The sequence below is a fragment of the Myxine glutinosa genome, chromosome 1, assembly GCF_964187855.1.
Source record: "Myxine glutinosa chromosome 1, kmMyxGlut1.1, whole genome shotgun sequence".
Taxonomy (NCBI): domain Eukaryota; kingdom Metazoa; phylum Chordata; class Myxini; order Myxiniformes; family Myxinidae; genus Myxine; species Myxine glutinosa.
This window is the reverse complement of record NC_136261.1, coordinates 447,130,210-447,150,013: the sequence shown is the minus strand read 5'-3', so window position 1 is coordinate 447,150,013 and position 19,804 is coordinate 447,130,210. Positions and strand designations below refer to the sequence as shown.

General features: G+C 47.8%; 1 protein-coding gene across 1 annotated transcript in view; it reads right to left on the bottom strand.

Annotated features, from left to right (window-relative positions):
* The window catches only part of NUP210 (nucleoporin 210), a 148,079-nt gene that overhangs the window by 111,604 nt on the left and 16,671 nt on the right, over window positions 1–19,804 (bottom strand). Inside the window, exons 10-15 of the mRNA XM_068105006.2 lie at window positions 8,998–9,138; window positions 8,248–8,385; window positions 7,515–7,670; window positions 6,919–7,117; window positions 4,187–4,332; window positions 1,926–2,162 (exon numbers count right to left, since the gene is read on the bottom strand). Coding sequence (XP_067961107.2) covers window positions 1,926–2,162; window positions 4,187–4,332; window positions 6,919–7,117; window positions 7,515–7,670; window positions 8,248–8,385; window positions 8,998–9,138 — 1,017 coding nt within the window. The remainder of the gene's footprint in view (window positions 1–1,925; window positions 2,163–4,186; window positions 4,333–6,918; window positions 7,118–7,514; window positions 7,671–8,247; window positions 8,386–8,997; window positions 9,139–19,804) is intronic.

The following is a 19,804-nucleotide window of genomic DNA, read 5'->3' as shown; positions in this document are numbered from 1 at the left end:
TTCTGAATAATCCTCTCCAAGAAGTTCTGTCACTCAAACTTTTGGGTCTCACTATCTGCCATGATCTTTCCTGGGAAAACCACATTTCAAATCTGGCCTCCAAAGCCAGTCGCCGACTGGGCATCCTCCGTCGTGCGAAGTCCTTCCTAGGCACACCTGAGCTCCTCACCACATACAAGGCTTTCATCCGCAGCTCAATGGAATACTGTTCTCCCCTATGGGCTGGTGCTCCTGCCTCACACCTAGCTCGTCTTCACGCTGTTGAAAGCAAAGCATTCAGAATCATTGGAATCTCCCGCGATGAAGCTATCTCTGAAGGCCTTTCACTCACTCACCACAGGCAGGTAGGTGGTCTTTCTGTCTTCTACCGACTCCTCTCTGGCTTTGCCCCCCCAGCTCTCTCTGGGCTCTGTCCCCCAAATATTCCTACAGGTCGCACAAGATCTGCCTGCAACCCTCTTATGGTTAAACTGCCAAAATCTAGGCTCTCTGCTCACCTTCACTCCTTCATTCCTCTTTTCTCCCGCCTCTGGAACAAACTCCCTTACTCTGTTCAATCCCACTCCACCCTCCAGGTCTTTAAAACAGCTGTTCACCACCATCTCTTATCTTCCCCCATCCAAAACCTTGATCTTTTCTATCCCCGATAATTTCACCCCAATTCCACTTTTTGAAATACCAACTTCTGACCTGGAAGTCCTTGGTGTCCTTGTGTTTTATACTTCTCCCACCCCCCACCCCCCCCCCCCACCCCTTCCCACGCCTCCTCCCCCCAAGCCCTCTCCCTCCCACACATCTCCCTGCTCTCAAATGTTGTGTGCTCTCAAGTGTTTATGTGCTTCCCATTCTCTTGTCTTCTCCTCCCTCTTTTTATATATTTTGTTTGTCTGGTTGATTTGTTTGTGAAGTAAATGTCAGCTCTTTCACGAGCCTCGATTCAGTATACAAAAAAACAACAAAAAAAAACAAAAAAACACGAGATGTCAGAAAGGGGGTGTTGGGAGAGGGGGAGAGGAGGAGCAAGGGGGGTTGCGACTTTGGGGTGAAAATCTTGTGCCAATCAGTGAGGCTCGTTCATGGTACGGCAAGTAAAAATGAAGTTTTATTTTTAATCTAAAATAAAATGAAATTCTAACGACTGATTCCAGGATGTTTAAAATTATGAAATGTAAACAACGTCGAGAGATAATGCAGAAATTCGTATCTTCCTTCAAGCTTAAACTCTAAGCAGTTAAAATGGCAACTAATTCCAGGATCAGGATGCTCTTTGGGGACCGGGGCGCTCCTTGGGGACCGGGGCGCTCCTTGGGGACCGGGGCGCTCCTTGGGGACCGGGGCGCTCCTTGGGGACTTTTTGCAGTATTTTAATTAAACTCGTGTTATTAAACTTTTAAACATTCCCGTTATGAATCATGAACTGACAGAACCTTTCCCCCTTTTTCCCATTGAAGCATTGCCCCGACATTGGCGGCATTTCCCAACAACGTATCACCGCGAATGTCGAGGTCTCACTTTACATCAATGGTGATTGATTATATATATGGTTGATTATATGATTATATATGATTATATATGATTATATATGATTATATATGATTATATATGATTATATATAAATATATATGATTATATATAAATATATATATATATATATAAATAAATAAATATATATATATATATATATATATATATATATATATATATATATATATATATATATATATATATATATATATATATATATATATATATATATATATATATAAACCAAAAATCATTTTCAAAACCTCTTGTAATGACGCGGTATGCACCACAACACCACCAATCACACCTTTTGCAGAAAATAAACACCACCCTGGTGACCGTGGGGTTTCATGAAAGACCTTTTCTGAGACTCCCAATATGTCCCTCGCCCAATCGCGCACCTGCTCTCCCAGTGCCGTGCACAGTGCTCCAAACACGTGTTGCTGCCCCGTTCTCTCCACCGAGCCACGAAGCCGTTTCGTGATCACGACAGATCCATGCAGACCATCCGGGTCCTCGGTCGACATCACCGACAGGAACTTTGAAGGTTCCAGTACCCAAGGATGAGGGCCACCTTCAAAAAGTATCTCCTTAGAAGAGCCCAAAGTAACCAGCGCTGAATAAACAGGGTCAGAGGCCTACGAGGGAAGAGGATGGACAGCTCAACAACAAGAGCATCACAATCATGGTCACACAGTGTTAGAGATATACACGCACACTTAAAAAAACAAGTTATAAACACATCATACATTGTATTGAGCTATAATAGTCCACATTTGCTGTAAAAATTCAAGCTTGCGCAACAACACACAATCAGTCTATCCTGTTCCAATCAGTCAGGAAGCAGGAAGTAGACAGTAAGTAGAAGCAGGAAGCAGGAAGTAGACAGTAAGTAGAAGCAGGAAGCAGTAAGTAGCTCAGCCAGTAAGTAGACAAGTAGAGATGGAGGGGCGTCATGAACAACACAAACATTTTCTGAGAGTGGCAGCACATGCAGCACATGCAACACGTGGAGGCGGTGCAGATAGAGGAGCACCATTAACAACACAAACATTTCCTGAGAGCAGCTCATGCAACACGTGGAGGCGGTGCAGATAGAGGGGCGTCATGGAAAACACAAACATTTCCCGAGAGCAGTTCATGCAACACGTGGAGGCGGTGCAGATAGAGGGGCGTCTGGACAACACAAACATTTCTTGAGAGTGGCAGCACTTGCAGCACGTGATTTGTTGAGAGTGGCAGCACATGCAACACGTGGAGGCGGTGCAGATGGAGGGGCGTCATGGACAACACAAACATTTCCCGAGAGCAGCTCATGCAACACGTGGAGGCGGTGCAGATGGAGGGGCGTCATGGACAACACAAACATTTCCTGAGAGTGGCAGCACATGCAGCACATGCAACACGTGGAGGCGGTGCAGATGTAGGGGCGTCATGGACAACACAAACATTTCCTGAGAGTGGCAGCACATGCAGCACGTGATTTGTTGAGAGTGGCAGCACATGCAACACGTGGAGGCGGTGCAGATAGAGGAGCATCATGAACAACACAAACATTTCCTGAGAGCAGCTCATGCAACACGTGGAGGCGGTGCAGATAGAGGGGCATCATGAACAACACAAACATTTCCTGAGAGTGGCAGCACATGCAGCACGTGATTTGTTGAGAGTGGCAGCTCATGCAGCACGTGGAGGCGGTGCAGATAGAGGGGCATCATGAACAACACAAACATTTCCAGAGAGTGGCAGCACATGCAGCACGTGATTTGTTGAGAGTGGCAGCTCATGCAACACGTGGAGGCGGTGCAGATAGAGGGGCATCATGAACAACACAAACATTTCCAGAGAGTGGCAGCACATGCAGCACGTGATTTGTTGAGAGTGGCAGCTCATGCAACACGTGGAGGCGGTGCAGATAGAGGGGCATCATGAACAACACAAACATTTACAGAGAGTGGCAGCACATGCAGCACGTGATTTGTTGAGAGTGGCAGCACATGCAACACGTGGAGGCGGTGCTGATAGAGGAGCATCATGAACAACACAAACATTTCCTGAGAGCAGCTCATGCAACACGTGGAGGCGGTGCAGATAGAGGGGCGTCATGAATAACACAAACATTTCCTGAGAGCAGCTCATGCAACACGTGGAGGCGGTGCAGATAGAGGGGCATCATGAACAACACAAACATTTCCTGAGAGCGGCAGCACATGCAGCACGTGATTTGTTGAGAGTGGCAGCACATGCAACATGTGGAGGCGGTGCAGATAGAGCATCATGAACAACACAAACGCTTCATGAGAGCAGCTCATGCAACACGTGGAGGCGGTGCAGATAGAGGGGCGTCATGGACAACACCAACATTTCCCGAGCAGCTCATGCAACACGTGGAGGCGGTGCAGATAGAGGGGCATTATGAACAACACAAACATTTCCAGAGAGTGGCAGCACATGCAGCACGTGATTTGTTGAGAGTGGCAGCACATGTAACACGTGGAGGCGGTGCAGATAGAGGGGCATCATGAACAACACAAACATTTCCTGAGAGCAGCATGTGCAACATGTGGAGGTGGTGCAGATGGAAGAATATATATCTATCGGCTTTCTGAATGAGCAAAACCACCGACAGTTTAACCACGTCCCTCATGACCGCCTCACTGACCTTGAGGGGTGTGTAACCCGCGAGGGTCACTGTGTCCACCAATGCACTTCCGTTTCCCGTGTAGGTCACAGAGAGCACGGAGTGACCGACGGTGAGGGACTGAACACGAACACCTGAGCAATGACCTTCACCGGCGGGCAGCTGGCCTGGCAGGAATACGGGAATGAAAAGGGCTTATATCGTTTATGACGATACAAATGTGTTATTTAATTTTAAAATCATGAAAAATACAATTCCATACATCCAAGGGTACCCGTGAACAAAAACGGAATAAACAAACTGCATTCCCAGTGCAGTCCCAGGATGTGCAAATCAAATCCTCGACCCAGAGGAAGGGGTCCCCGTTTGAATGTCAGCAAGAAAGACGTGCGAGAGGTAGAGCAGAAATGGTTCAAACTACCTCAAATGAGAACCTATCCCCAAGGCCAACTTTCCTGATATGAAGAGTAGATCAAAGACAGAAAAATCCAGGGAAAGTGAAGAAACAGTGGGAGGGGGTGGCGGGGGGGGAGGATGCCATGCCATTCCATCATTACGGGGTGTGCCTGGTCGGAGCTTCACTTACAGGTTTAATCCCTACACATGTCTATCTGAGTCTCAATGAGGATGTAAAACGAGGTGAAACACCCAAAAAGGATCTCTTATAACACGTTGTTGTTCTTGTTACTGCTGCCATCATCATCTTGCTGTTGATTTTTTTTTTTTTTTTTTTTTTTGAAGAATTGAATTTTGAAGAATTGTTGAAGATTGTTGTTACTTTGTTTTTGTATACAAGGTCGAGGCTTGTGTAAGAGCCAACATTGATCACAAAAAAGACAAACTGACACATAAAACATATAATGAGGGAGTGGGAGAACAAGATGGAGAGCAGGGGCATCAGGAGATCTGTGGGAGGGAGAGGGCTTGGGGGGGAGGAGGCATGGGAAGTGGTGGAAGGGGGGGGGGGGGGGGGGGGAGAAGTATAAAACACATGGACACTGCTTGGACTTCCAGGAAAGAAGTTGGTATTTAAAAAAGTGGATCTGGGGTGAATTAACAGGGGTAGAAAAGATCAAGGTTGTGGATGGGGGGAGATAAGAGAATGAATAAAATCAAACTGCATTGTGGTTGTTGTTGTTGTATATATATTGTGATTGTTGTACATATTTTGGCCATTGGTGTTGCATGAAGCCATACAACAACATGCATTTTAAGGCCATTTTCCCTGCTAGAGCGGGGGTTAGCCTTGCGGTCCCCATGACAATCTTCCCCATTTTGCCCTATTTTCTGCATCTCTCCTTGTTAACCCCCTTGCCGGCATTTCTTCTTCCACCATCTTTAGCCAAGTCTTTCTCGGTCTTCCCCATCCTCTACTTCCTTCTACATTCATTTCCATCACTCTTCTCAACCAGTCACTTTCATCCTTCCTCAACCCATGACCAAACCATCTATGTTGCATGAAGCCATCTCAGTTTGTATTACTACAACCACCAAAGCCACATCGACCAGGCATATTTGTAGAAATTATTTGCCATTACGTTCCTTGACGTTACCTGTAAACAATACGGAAGTGGCGCTCAGCTTCATGGTGTGACGTCACAGATAATCACGAAGCAGAACATTTCGACTTTTAATCACAAAAAGCTACATCATATTTATTTTAGAGGGTGTAGCCTGGTGTAGAGGGTGTAGCTGTTAGGGTGCCGGCTTGGGATCCCAGGATCCTGGGTTCAAATCCCGGTTGATCGCTGAATTAACGCCAGGGGGGTTGACTCAGCCTGACATCCTTCCGAGGTCGGCAAATTGAGTACCGCTCACTGGTAATTCCCTGTGTGTTGCAAGAGGCGACTAACAGGGTTGGCGGCAGGAAGGGTATCCGGCCACGGTGCCCAAAAAAGGCCAACCACCGCTCTGCAGGGAAAAATGGCCTCTAAAGGTGGTTCTTCTATATCTATTTTAGAGGGTATCAAGGGATAGATGAGCATTGAGGTGGTCTGAGCCTTGGGTTCCCCTTTAAGAAAACGTGGAAATCCCCCCAAACATATGGCGCCCGAAATGGGACAAAATATCAAAAACATTTCCTCACAGGAATGGAAACGTGCTCCCGGCTTTGGTAGTATTGCTAAAATCGAACCAGGTAGGTTGTGTTCAGAAAAATCCACAATCTTACCATAATTCACCAAATGTCCGTCCATCTGTCCGTCCGTCCATGTGTCTGTCCATCTGTCCATCTATTCCCAGGTACCACAAAAACGGCTGAACCGATCACAACGAAATTTTGTGGGTAATCCTGGGACCCCCTGGAGTAAAATAGGCAATATTGTTTTTCCAATTTCAGCTTTGGTCTCCAGCATTTTCAGGTTTGGACTCCCGCCTAACGTTATTGTCCCGGGTAGCGCAAAAACGGCTGCACCGATCGTAACGATACACCTCCATGCCCTTGGGATTCCCACGGGTGACCCCACTAGTCAATAATAATTACAACTTATTTTGGTCTCCGAAGCATGAGATGTCGTCGATCAACATCCGATTCACACGACAGCAGGTGCCAATCAAAGCTTCACTTCAAGCGGGCAATTCCTCCACGACATCACATGGTACAATGTTCACTTGCAGAGACGTTAGCACCGAGGCAAAGCTTCAGCACAATACCGGTTACATTCCATTCAGAAACATCACATTCTGTTCATGTACGTATAACAACACAACAACTGTTCGTCAAGACCCTCAACACCTGGCATTTAAAAACACACCTTCGAGTGGCTGGAAAATTGCCGCATTGTCCAAGGTGACATCAAGATGGAGTTGCGAGCAGTCTGTAAACGGAACGGCCCGTCGGCTCTCGAGGTCTACGAAGCCTGAGGCAGAGATCGGGATCTCCAGGAGCGAGCCGAGGCGTGCCTCGACCCGTGTCGGCACGAAGCGCAAGGACGACACTGCCAAAAGGTAAACCTAGAGGGGGACGAAAATGATCAGATCACTGCAGGCCTAAATGCAAATACATTGGCAAATCAAGGGACCGGAATAACCACCAGGGTAAGATTTTGGACGTGGTGCTCCATATAACACATTGAATGGAGGGGACGAGAAGGTGGGGAGTGGGATGGGGATCGGGGACACTTGGGGGGAGATAAGTTAGAATTGAAAAAGGGAAGATGGTAAAATGGTTTATGGAGTACGGAGCAAGTGGATGGCAGAGTCATACTGCGGTTGGACGATGATAAAACTTTGCTTATTTGTAAATAAACAATCGACACTTTGGCGCTTACACATTCTGCGAATGCATCACGGCGGCAGATATTTAATCATAAGACCAAGACGCCCGAAGGCATTCTTGACGTGTATGTACCTTCATTTCTCCAAAGTGCAGAGGGTTTTGCTCATCACGAGCTCGTACAATGCTCATTCCCGCAGTGATGCCCGTTGAAAGCCAACCTCGCACCGTCACCGTGGCAACTTCAGGAAGCGATGACGACCAGCTGAAGTTTCCGCTGCCACCTTCAGCCTACATGAAAAGATCATATGGAGCCACACTCAAAGTTCTCTGGGATGCAATGACGGGTGGCGGGCGGAGAGGAGCGCGACGGGTGGTGCGCGGAGAGGAGCGCGACGGGTGGTGCGCGGAGAGGAGCGCGACCGGTTGCGGGCGGAGAGGAGCGCGACCGGTTGCGGGCGGAGAGGAGCGCGACCGGTGGCGGGCGGAGTGGAGCGCGACGGGTGGTGCGCGGAGAGGAGCGCGACCGGTTGCGGGCGGAGTGGAGCGCGACGGGTGGTGCGCGGAGAGGAGCGCGACGGGTGGTGCGCGGAGAGGAGCGCGACCGGTTGCGGGCGGAGAGGAGCGCGACCGGTTGCGGGCGGAGAGGAGCGCGACCGGTGGCGGGCGGAGTGGAGCGCGACGGGTGGTGCGCGGAGAGGAGCGCGACGGGTGGTGCGCGGAGAGGAGCGCGACCGGTTGCGGGCGGAGAGGAGTACGACGGGTGGTGCGCGGAGAGGAGCGCGACTGGTGGCGGGCGGAGAGGAGCGCGACTGGTGGCAGGCGGACAGGCCGTAGGATACAAATAGGTATGAGGTCAAAAACACACCTTAATGCGATGGTGGTACGGAGTTGGGTGGGCTTGCCAAGGGAAAACCAGCACAGATGGATGCAGAACAATGGGATCAAAAATCTCCACGTCCTGGCTGTTGGAGATCGTTGGTGAGATGCTGATCGACAAACCATTCTGCACGTAAGAAAGTCACGTGGGTTAGTGTGAAGAGATGTACATCAGAGCTCTATTCAATGGTAAACGAGAACAGCACTAGGTAGAGAGCATACCTCCGCCAGGTGAACAATTTACGTTTTGTATCCCACAGATAGGCCAGATCTGGATTCGGACCTGCACCAAAATCGAAGTGGCTATAATCTAATCTATAATCTAATCTAATCTATAATCTAATCTAAGTCACTTACCCACCTCATCCCCCAAGTTTTGTCATCCGTCATCCACAACTTTTTGAAATATTGTGTTATATATTGTTTCGCTCCAATCATTCCCTGGTGAAGAATTAATTAAATATATATATTTTTTGAATTCTCACATCTGGATCCGTATTCCGATCTTCACCAATATAGAATGGATTTTTACTTGCACATAACCAGCCTGTCCACCAGGTTTAGTGCGAATCCATCCATAACTTTTGTTTTGGACATAGTTGGCCAAAATTTTTTTTCCGCCAAGTAACAGACAGGGATGAAAACAACCTCCAGCCACCTTTGGTGACGGAGGTAATTATGGCAGATTCATGAAGATAGGTATATTACAGGGTACAATAAAGGAAGAAACACCCTTCACCTCCATTATAACTGAGATCAGGGCAGCGTGGATGGTGGTTGCCCCAGTATGTAGCGCTCTCACGCGATGATAAGAGCCGTTGCTCGATGACTCGAGCACAGAAAAGCTTTCTGTCGGGAACGTGGCCTTGATGCGGATGTTCTGTGTTGTGCAGACGAATTTTTGACATTAATACATCATTTCAAGCAATAAACGTACATTATGTTGTCCATGGACCCGGGTGTGAAAAGTACTTTGTAAATACAGTACACAACCTTCCTTGCACACAAAATAGATTTGTGTTCAGTGGAACGTTCTTTATGCCTTTTGAAAAAGAAAACGAGAGAGAAGTCGATGGCGACAGAGCTAGAACGGCATTCTTCGACGTCGCCCGATATGCCACCGCCCACATTATTACATCATGATACATATTTGTACCAAGTTTGATTGAAATCACTTCAGCTGTTCTCAAGTATCACATTTTTACCTGACATGACCTCTGACCTTTGATGCCTAAATCTAATCGGTTCATCTTGTCATTATAATATATTGTTATGGGGTGACGGGCATGAGTCCCAAACGTCACTTCCGACTAAGTGTGTTATCGGGTGACCAACGTCAGAGACCCTAGGTCCTCTCCTCAACCCGCCGGGCTGAGGCCCGCAAGCTGACCGAGCGGTTTTTGGAAGCTTGAACTTTTGGTTTAGTGCAAGGAGTAGAGGCTCTAGAATCTAAACTGCCACACTGGTGGCTCAGAGGAGCTTGCAACCCGATCCGAAAAATGTCAATCAAACAAAATGAAATACAATCAATTGACTTCAAATAATGCAAAGCGATACAACAAGCAAATCAAACAAGTATGACTGACTTGATTAATAAATAATGACAGACTGAATTAACACAGGCCACATACAACCGATATGAAAGGCCGGCACAATATCACACATACGGACCCTCTATCTAACCCAGGGAAAGGGAAAGGGAAAGGGAAAGGGAAAGGGAAGGGAAGCAAATAAAAAAAAAACAATATTCGTAGGGAATAGAAATAAAATGGGACATGAGGATGGAAATGGATTGGGGTTCAGGCCTGTTTGAAGAGCAGTTTCATCCACGCTCGCCAGAGCAGGGCTTGGCGGGAACAAGCGTGAATGGACGAGTCATCATGCTCTGCAATTACTTTCTCCTTTGGTCCTTTTCCTTTCCTCAACCTCCTTCAAGCAACACTCCAAATCCCTCAGCTCAGAAAGATCATCGAGGTCGACTCCTTCATGGAGCACATGCCAAGCCCGATAACAGCATGAAGCATATATCGTTTTCCACAGAGACCCAAGAAGCGCCTTTTTCCACAGAATACGCTCTTTTCCTTTTTGTCCACCTCCTTCATGCACAATGAATCCTTCAGAAAGTTCGGAGATAGTCTCTCTCACACCAACACGCTCACTGAAGCCGTTCATGCTACGAGAAAGGATTCTCTTTTTACCGCGCCAAGAGATGCTCTTCTTCCTCTCCCTCTATTTCCGCAATTTCTTCCTTGAAAGAAAAAGGGTTGAATCCTTTCCAAAGCTCAAAAGCACGTGGTGTAAAGAGAGTGGATATGGGGTAAACGTTAAGAAAAAGGAAAAATAAATACAAAAAGGTCCTATTTGTTTACAGCTGGCCTGGCATTTCTTGTGCAATACACCCTAAACGACACGAATCGTCCATGCATGCTTTGTAAACGATTGACATTCCCACAAACGTAACAATATACTTCTACCAAGTTTGCTTAAAATTCCATCACTGGTTCACAAGTTAACATCCGGGGCCTTCGCTCAAACCTGATTGATCTCTCCATTCAGGTTGCTTCTGACAATCCAGACTTGATTGCTCCACAGAAACTTTCCTCCTTCAAGATGTCTCCGATTCCTTAATATCTCTTCCTGGTTACTCCCTCCTACGGTATGATAGACCTGAGCCTCGTCCTGGTGGTGGGGTTGCTATCTTTATCAAAAACTCTCTTCCTCACTCTCCTTGCACTGCACTCTCTCCACCCCACCCCCAGGAGTACCTCTGGCTACGGCTTCCTCTCTGCTCCCACCTTTTGTTCATATGTGTTCTGTACCATCCTCCAAAAAGTGATGACTCCACTTACATTTCGCTGTCTGACAACATGGACCAACTTCAATCAACTCATCCAAACTCTCTCGTCCTCATATGTGGCGACTTCAACTGTCATCATGCCAGCTGGCTGGGTGTGGGTTCCTCTCTCACCAGCCATGGCACCTCAGCAAAGGACTTCTGCGACTCATTGGGACTGACACAATCTGTCAATTTCCTGACCCGGATCTCAGTCAATGGAGTATCTTCTCTTCTGGACTTGGTTAAGACAAACTTCCCTGCAAATGTCTGCTGCTCTTCTTCTGCTCCAATCGGTTCTCATGATCATGTGCTTGTTAAAGTGGACATCTCTCTGGCCATACTCAGAGAGCCTCCTCAGCGCCGACGAGTCTGACATTTCACTCGAGCGACTGGCACGGTCTGCAAGCAGCCATCAATCACCTGGACTGGTCTCCCATCTCTACCGCCTCTGACATCAATTCTTCCTGGGAATTCTTCCAAAGCAAACTGCTCTCTCTCTCATGCACAGATTTATCTCATCTCATCTTCAGTTGTCTTACCCTTCCTCCCGTCCATGGCACACTGAATCTTGTGGTGAGGCAGTTGCCCTGAAACAACTTGCCTTTGCCTCTTGGAAGGCAAATCCAACTGAAGGCAATCTCAGTTCCTTCCACCAAGCTCGGAACAAGTGTGTGTCTACCCTCAGGAGTGCCAGGAAGCACTATCTCTCCACACTCAAGAATGAACTCTCAAACCTGTCTCCTTCCTCCAAATCCTGGTGGTGTCTGGTCAAATCCGTTTCTGGTGTTTGTTCCCCTTCCATCCCTTCCCTCACCTCAAATGGCTACACAGTTGACACCGCACGTGACAAGGCCGAATGCCTCAACTCTGTGTTTGCTTCAAAATATTGTGTCCCATACCCATCTCTCTCGGTTCCCACCTTACCCAGTCAAACCCAACTGCTCCTGCACTCTGTGTCCTTCTCTCCTGACAAGGTGGAGAAGTTTTTGTCAAACCTCGACTCTGAATCTGCAACTGGACCAGACGGCATCAGCCCAAGGGTCCTAAAATCCTGCTCTGCGCCTGTATCTCACCCTTTCTCTGTTCTTTTCACCCTCTCTTTTGATCAAGGTCATCTGCCAGCATCTTGGAAATCAGCAAACATCACCGCTTTACACAACAAATGTGCAAAAACAGATCCTTGCAACGACAGACAAATCAGCCTGCTCCCAATTATCAGCAAAGTCATGGAATCCATCATTACTTAGGATATCAAATCCTTCCTCTTCTTCAATGGCTTGATCTCTGATCATCAATTTGGATCCAGACCAGGTCATTCGACTCTGGACATGTTGTTTCTGCTGTCTCAACAGTGGATGGAGGTCCTCAATGCCAAACAGGAAATCAAGTTATGTATTCCCCTCAAGTTATGTATTCCGTCATATTTTATAACACCTTTTTCTTCTTCTTCTTTAAAAGGCTGCTTTCGACTTGCTCACCAAATCAATTCATCCCCAAAAAAATATCCATCTCCTATAGTGCCTTTTTTCTACATTCCCTAAACTCTCCTGCACTCCATCCTCCATCCAGCGTCCTTAAACGTATTTTTAACTCGAAGGTCACAAGAAACTCATTTTGCAATAAATGTTCGTTTCCCATAAATCATACACTTTCAAAAATCCAATCTCACCCCTCCCCTCCAAATCTTCCCCATAACCCCTCCCCTCCAAATCTTCCCCATCACCCCTCCCCTCCAAATCTTCCCCATCACCCCTCCCCTCCAAATCTTCCCCATCACCCATCCCTTTCAAATCTCCCCCCTTGCCCCCTCCCTCCTAAACTACCCCCTCACCCCTCCCCGCCAAGACGCCCCTTCGCCCCTCCCCTCCTAGACTCCTGCCTCACCCCTCCCCTCCAAATCTCCCCCATATCCCATCCCTTTCAAATCCCTCCCCTTGTCCCTTCCCTCCCAAACTCCCCCCTCACCTTCAAATCTCCCCACCCTCATTGCTTCTCAATTTCCCCCCTCTCACTCCCCCTCCTCAAAGCGTCCTCCCCGCTTCTTCCCCCTTCAAACTCTCACCTCCATCTCCCCCAACCTTCTGCCTCGCTCTTCCCCCTCCTCAAATAACACCTCATTGTGGCTCACCCAATCACCATCAAACCTTTTGTCCGCCCCATCCTTCCCTTTCTCCGAGCTATTCTGAAATCTCTGACACACCTTCAACAGCTCTCCCTACCTCTTCCACCTCTTCCACATCTTACCCTACCCCTCCTCCCCCCGGTTCTGTATCTGATGCTCCCCCTTCCTCTTCATTAACGGTATGGACCTCAAACATCCGGGGCCTTCGTTCAAACTTAACTGATCTCTCCATACAGGTTGCTTCTGTCAAACCAGACGTGATCTGCTTAACAGAAACTTTCCTCCTTTATGATGTCTCTGATTCCATAGTATCTCTCCCGGGCTACTCCCTCCTCCGGTATGATAGACCTGAGCCTCGTCCTGGAGGCGGGGTTGCTATCTTTATCAAAAACTCTCTTCCTCACTCGCCCTGCACTGCACTCTCTCCACCTCACCCCCAGGAATACCTCTGGCTACGGCTTCCCCTTCGCTCCCACCTCTTGTTCATATGTGTGTTGTACCGTCCACCAAACAGTGATGACTCCATCTACATCTCGCTGTCTGATGATATGGACCAACTTCTATCTACTCATCCCAACTCTCTCTTCCTCATATGTGGTGATTTCAACTGTCATCATGCCAGTTGGCTGGGTGTGGGTTGGCTGAGGAGTTGACATGCCAGTTGGCTGAGGAGCCATGGCTCTCACCAGCCATGGCTCCTCAGCAAAGGACTTCTGCGACTCACTGGGACTGACACAATCTGTCAATTTCCCGACCCGGATCTCAGTCAACGGAACATCTTCTCTTCTGGACTTGGTTATGACTAACTTCCCTGAAAATGTCTGCTGCTCTTCTTCTGCTCCGATCGGATCATCTGATCATGTCCTTGTTAAAGTGGACATCTCTCTGACCATCCTCAGGGAGCCTGCTCAGCGTCGACGAGTCTGGCATTTCACTCAGGCCAACTGGCACGGTCTTCAAGCAGCCATCAATCATCTGGACTGGTCTCCCATCTCTACCACCTCTGACATCAACTCATCCTGGGAATTCTTCCAAAGTAAATTGCTCTCTCTCATGCACAGATTTATCCCATCTCGTCTTCAGTTGTCATACCCTTCCTCCCGTCCATGGTACACGGAATCTTGTGGTGAGGCTGTTGCCCAGAAACAACTTGCCTTCGTCTCCTGGAAAGCAAATCCAACGGAAGGAAATCTCATTTCCTTTCACAAAGCCCGAAACAAGTGTGTGTCCACCCTCAGGAGAGCCAGGAAACAATATCTCTCCGTTCTCAAGACCGAACTCTCTTATCTGTCTCCCTCTTCCAAATCCTGGTGGCGTCTGGTCAAATCCGTTTCTGGTGTTTGTTCCCCCTCCATCCCCTCCCTTACCTCAAACGGCTACATAGCTGACTCCGCACGTGAAAAAGCTCAATGCCTCAACTCTGTGTTTGCCTCTAAATCTTGTGTCCCAAACCCATCCCTCTCTGTACCCACCATACCCAGTCGTACCCTGCTGCTCCTGGACTCCGTGTCCTTTCCTCCTGACAAGGTGGAAAGGTTTCTGTCAACCCTCGACTCTGATTCTGCAACTGGACCCGACGGCATCAGCCCACGGGTCCTAAAATCCTGCTCTGCAGCTCTATCTCACCCTCTCTCTGTTCTCTTCACCCGCTCTTTTGCTCAAGGTCAACTGCCATCTGCTTGGAAATCAGCCAACATCACTGCTTTGTACAAAAAATGTGCAAAAACAGATCCTAGCAACTACAGACCAATCAGCCTTCTCCCAATTATCAGCAAAGTCATGGAATCCATCATTGCTTCGGATATGAAATCTTTCCTCTTCTCCAATGGCTTGATCTCTGATCATCAATTTGGTTTCAGACCAGGTCACTCTACTCTGGACATGCTGCTTCTGCTGTCTCAACAATGGATGGAGGTCCTCAATGCCAAACAGGAAATTAGAGCTGTCTCCCTCGACATATCACGTGCCTTCGACACAGTCTGGCACCCCGCTCTGCTCACCAAACTCTCCTCCTTTGGTATCCATGGAAATCTCCACGCATGGCTGGCGGACTTCCTCTCTAGTCGTCGTCAACGTGTGGCCCTGAATGGGTTTCTCTCATCTCCTCTTCCTGTTCAGGCTGGAGTTCCCCAAGGCAGTGTTCTGGGCCCCGTGCTTTTTCTGGTCTTCATCAATGATCTCTCTGACTCTCTCGAAAATCCTCTCTATCTCTTTGCTGATGACTCCACTCTCTGCCGCTCCATTCCTCTTCCCTCAGATCGGCAGTCTGCTGCCTCCTCACTCTCTGAAGACCTGGACAAAATCACAGACTGGTCAAACAAGTGGAACATGTCTTTCAATCCTGACAAATCTCACACTCTTACTATGTCTCTCCGAAAAGATCGACTGGACAACCCTCCCATCTACTTTCTCAACAATCCTCTCCAAGAAGTTCTGTCACTCAAGATTTTGGGTCTCACTATCTGCCATGATCTTTCTTGGGAAAACCACATTTCCAAGCTGGCCTCCAAAGCCAGTCGCCGACTGGGCATCCTCCGTCGTGCGAAGTCCTTCCTCGGCACACCTGAGCTCCTCACCACATACAAGGCTTTCATCCGCAGCTCAATGGAATACTGTTCTCCCCTATGGGCCGGTGCTCCTGCCTCACACCTAGCTCGGCTTCACGCTGTTGAAACCAAAGCTTTCAGAATTATTTGAATCTCCCGCGATGAAGCTATCTCTGAGGGCCTTTCACTCACTCACCGCAGGCAGGTAGGTGGTCTTTCTGTCTTCTACGGACTCCTCTCCGGCCTTGCACCCCCAGCTCTCTCTGTGCTCTGTCCCCCAAATATTCCTACAGGTCGCACAAGATCTGCCAGCAACCCTCTCATGGTTAAACTGCCGAAATCTCGGCTCTCTGCTCACCTTCACTCTTTCATTCCTCTTTTCTCCCACCTCTGGAACAAACTCCCTCACTCCCTTCAATCCCACTCCTCCCTCCAGGTCTTTAAAACAGCTGTTCACCACCATCTCTTATCTTCCCCCATCCAAAACCTTGATCTTTTCTACCCCCGCCAATTCACCCCAGATCCACCTTGTTTGAAATTCCAACTTCTTTCCTGGAAGTCCTGGCAGTGTCCATATGTTTTATACCTCTCCCACCGCCCCCTTCCCATGCCCCCCCCCCCCAAAGCCCTCGCCCTCTCTCAGATCTCTCGATGTCTCCATGTCTCTCGGTCCCTGCTCTCAAATGTTGTGTTTGTGTCCTTCCCCCTCTCTCCCCATCTTGTCTACCGCTCCCGATGTTATATGTTTTATGTGTCGGTTTGTCTTTCTGTGTGATTAATGTTCGCTCTTTCACGAGCCTCGATCTTGTATATAAAAATAAATAAATAAATAAATAAATAATCAGAGCTGTTTCCCTTGACATATGACGTGCCTTCAATACGGTCTGGCACCCAGCTCTGCTCACCAAACTCTCCTCCTTTGGTATCCATGGAAATCTCCACGCATGGCTGGCGGAACTCCTCTCTAGTCGTCGTCAACGTGTGGCCCTGAATGGATTTCTCTCATCTCCCCTTCCTGTTCTGCCTGGAGTTCCCCAAGGTAGTGTTCTGGACCCTGTGCTTTTTCTGATCTTCATCGATGATCTCTCCGACTCTCTTGAAAATCCTCTCTATCTCTTTGCTGATGACCACTCTCTGCCGCTCCATTCCTCATCCCTCAGATCGGCAGTCTCCTCACTCTCTGCAGACCTGGACAAAAACACAGTCTGGTGAAACAAGTGGAACATGTCTTTCAATCCTGACAAATCTCACACTCTTACTATGTCTCTCCGAAAAGACCGACTGGAAAACCCTCCCATCCACTTTTTCAACAATCCTCTCCAAGAAGTTCTGTTGCTCAAGCTTTTGGATCTCACTATCTGCCATGATCTTTCTTGGGAAAACCACATTTCCAAGCTGGCCTCCAAAGCCAGTCGCCTACTGGGCATCCTCCGTCATGTGAAGTCCTTCCTTGGCACACCTGAGCTTCTCACCACATACAATGCTTTCATCCGCAGCTCAATAGAATACTGTTCCCCCCTCTGGGCCGGGGCTCCTGCCTCACATCTAGCTCGGCTTCAGGCTGTTGAAACCAAAGCTTTCAGAATCATTGGAATCTCCTGCGATGAAGCTAACTCCGAGGGCCTTTCACTCACTCACCGCAGGCAGGTAGGTGGTCTTTCTGTCTTCTACCGACTCCTCTCCGGCCTTGCACCCCCAGCTCTCTCTGTGCTCTGTCCCCCAAATATTCCTACAGGTCGCACAAGATCTGCCAGCAACCCTCTGATGGTTAAACTGCCAAAATCTAGGCTCTCTGCTCACCTTCACTCGTTCATTCCCCTTTTCTCCCGCCTTTGGAACAAACTCCCCCACTCCCTTCAATCCCACTCCTCCCTCCAGGTCTTTAAAACAGCTGTTCACCACCATCTATCTTCCCCCATGCAAAACCTTGATCTTTTCTACCCCCGCTAATTTTCACCCCAGATACAATTTTTTGAAATTCCAACAGCTTTCCTGGAAGTCCTTGCAGTGTCCATATGTTTTATACCTCTCCCACCTCCCCCCAAGCCCTCTCCCTTCCACAGTTCTCTCGATGTCCTTGCTCTCAAATGTGTGTTTGTGTCCGTCTTTCCCCCTCTCTCCCCATCTTGTCTAAAAATAAAAAAATTAAAATAAAGCTAACTAGGTAACAGAATTTTACCTAACCTTTGACCAACTGAACGCAAAATCGAATCAGTTCATCTCCATGCCATATCTGTACCAAGTTTGACTTGGATCCCTTCAGACGTTTATAAGTTATCACAGGAACGAAACCCTATCACGGATGCACGGACAGACAGTCAGACAACCCTAAAACATAATGCCCCCAGCGACTTTGGCGGAGGAGGCATAGAAATGGCATCAACAGGAATTGACCCAATATCAACTTTTGAGTTAAAACATTAATCTTCTGTATCGACCCCCATGACTCCAAGTCCCTCTTCTGGGGCAGTATCCAGATGTCAAATCCAAATAAAAAAACCATAGGGGCAATACCCCGGCGCTCACCCGGTAGAATAAACAGTGTACTGCACCGACTAAAGTTATTTTAAACCAATTTAAATGGTTTGTTGAAGACAGGGCAGCATGTAGAATCAAAATAACGTAATCGTAAGACTTCAAACAAACAAACATAAAAAATACCTATTTTGTGGGGCAACTCCCCCACCCCCCTCCCACCCTGCGTACCCTCCTCCGACCGCAATTTTTCCAATGCCTTGAGCAAACATTGACACATCACGGATGATGAATGCTGTGGTGAGGTTTCATCAAAATTGTGCGTGTTGGTTCTGAGAAAAAAAGCAAATACCTATTTTGGGGGGCAAGCACCCTTCCCTCCCATAGATCACCTTAGACCCCGATTTTTTAAATGCCAGGAACAAACTTTGGTACAACATGGGTGATTTAGGTTGTGGTCAAGTGTCATCAGAATTGCATGTGTAGTTTCTGAGAAGAAAGCAAATAACTATTTTTCGGGGGGGGGGGGGGGGGGGGGGTGGCGGGGGTCAAACCTGGATCCAATTTGACCCCGGTAAACTCCTTTAGACCCCGAGATATTTAACGCCGTGAACAAACTTTAGTCACAACACAACAAATATCATTTGTGCCAAACTTGGTTGCAATCCCATCAGCGGTTTCAGAGAAGTTTCAAGTGGTTACGGACGGACGACGCACCATCGCATAAGCTCCCCTGAACCTCGTTCCAGGTGAGCTTAAAAGCATTACATATTTCATGCGCCCCCTCCCCCCCCCCATTGTTGATTGCATAGACAAAGTTTCATTAAAAATATTTTTTCAATGTGCCTGTAATTGCATTGTTTGGTATTTGACCTTTCGACCCCGCACCAGGGCTCTCAGGGCCGGGGCCGAAAATGATACTGCTCTGTTACCTTCTTGCCATGTGGTGATCATAACTGCCAAGTTCGACAAATTTCTGCCCAACCGTTTAAGAGTTATCGTGACGGACAGATGGAGCTGATTACAATATCCTCCTCCCCCATTTTTTGATTCATGCCTCCGCTGCCGAAGGTGGCGGAGGCATTACGTTTTTGGGTTGGCCGTCCGTCCGTCCACACTCGTTTTTCTCAGCAACCACATGTCCGATTGAGACAAAACTTTCAGGTTAGGAGTAACACCCATGCAGAATGTTTTTATGATAATTGTGACATCACAGGTCACGTGGTATAGCAGCCATCTTGGATTAAACCCAAATAATAATAAAAATTATTTCTTGGAAATCAGGCTTCAAAAATTTGAAGCTTGGCACAGTGTCAAGTACTCCCAATGGGGAACAAGAGCTTGATAATGATGACATCATCAATGAAGTGGTATACCAGCCAAAACTGTCTCAATCAAATCCCACATCCTAAAAATATGAAATTGCATGCACATGATCTATGACTCAGTTGTATTGAAATATTAAATTTATGACATCATAGGTCACATGATTTGGCAGCCATAAAGGGTTTAACCTAAAACCTTAAAATAATATCTTCTCGCAAACCACCAAATCGATTGACTCAAA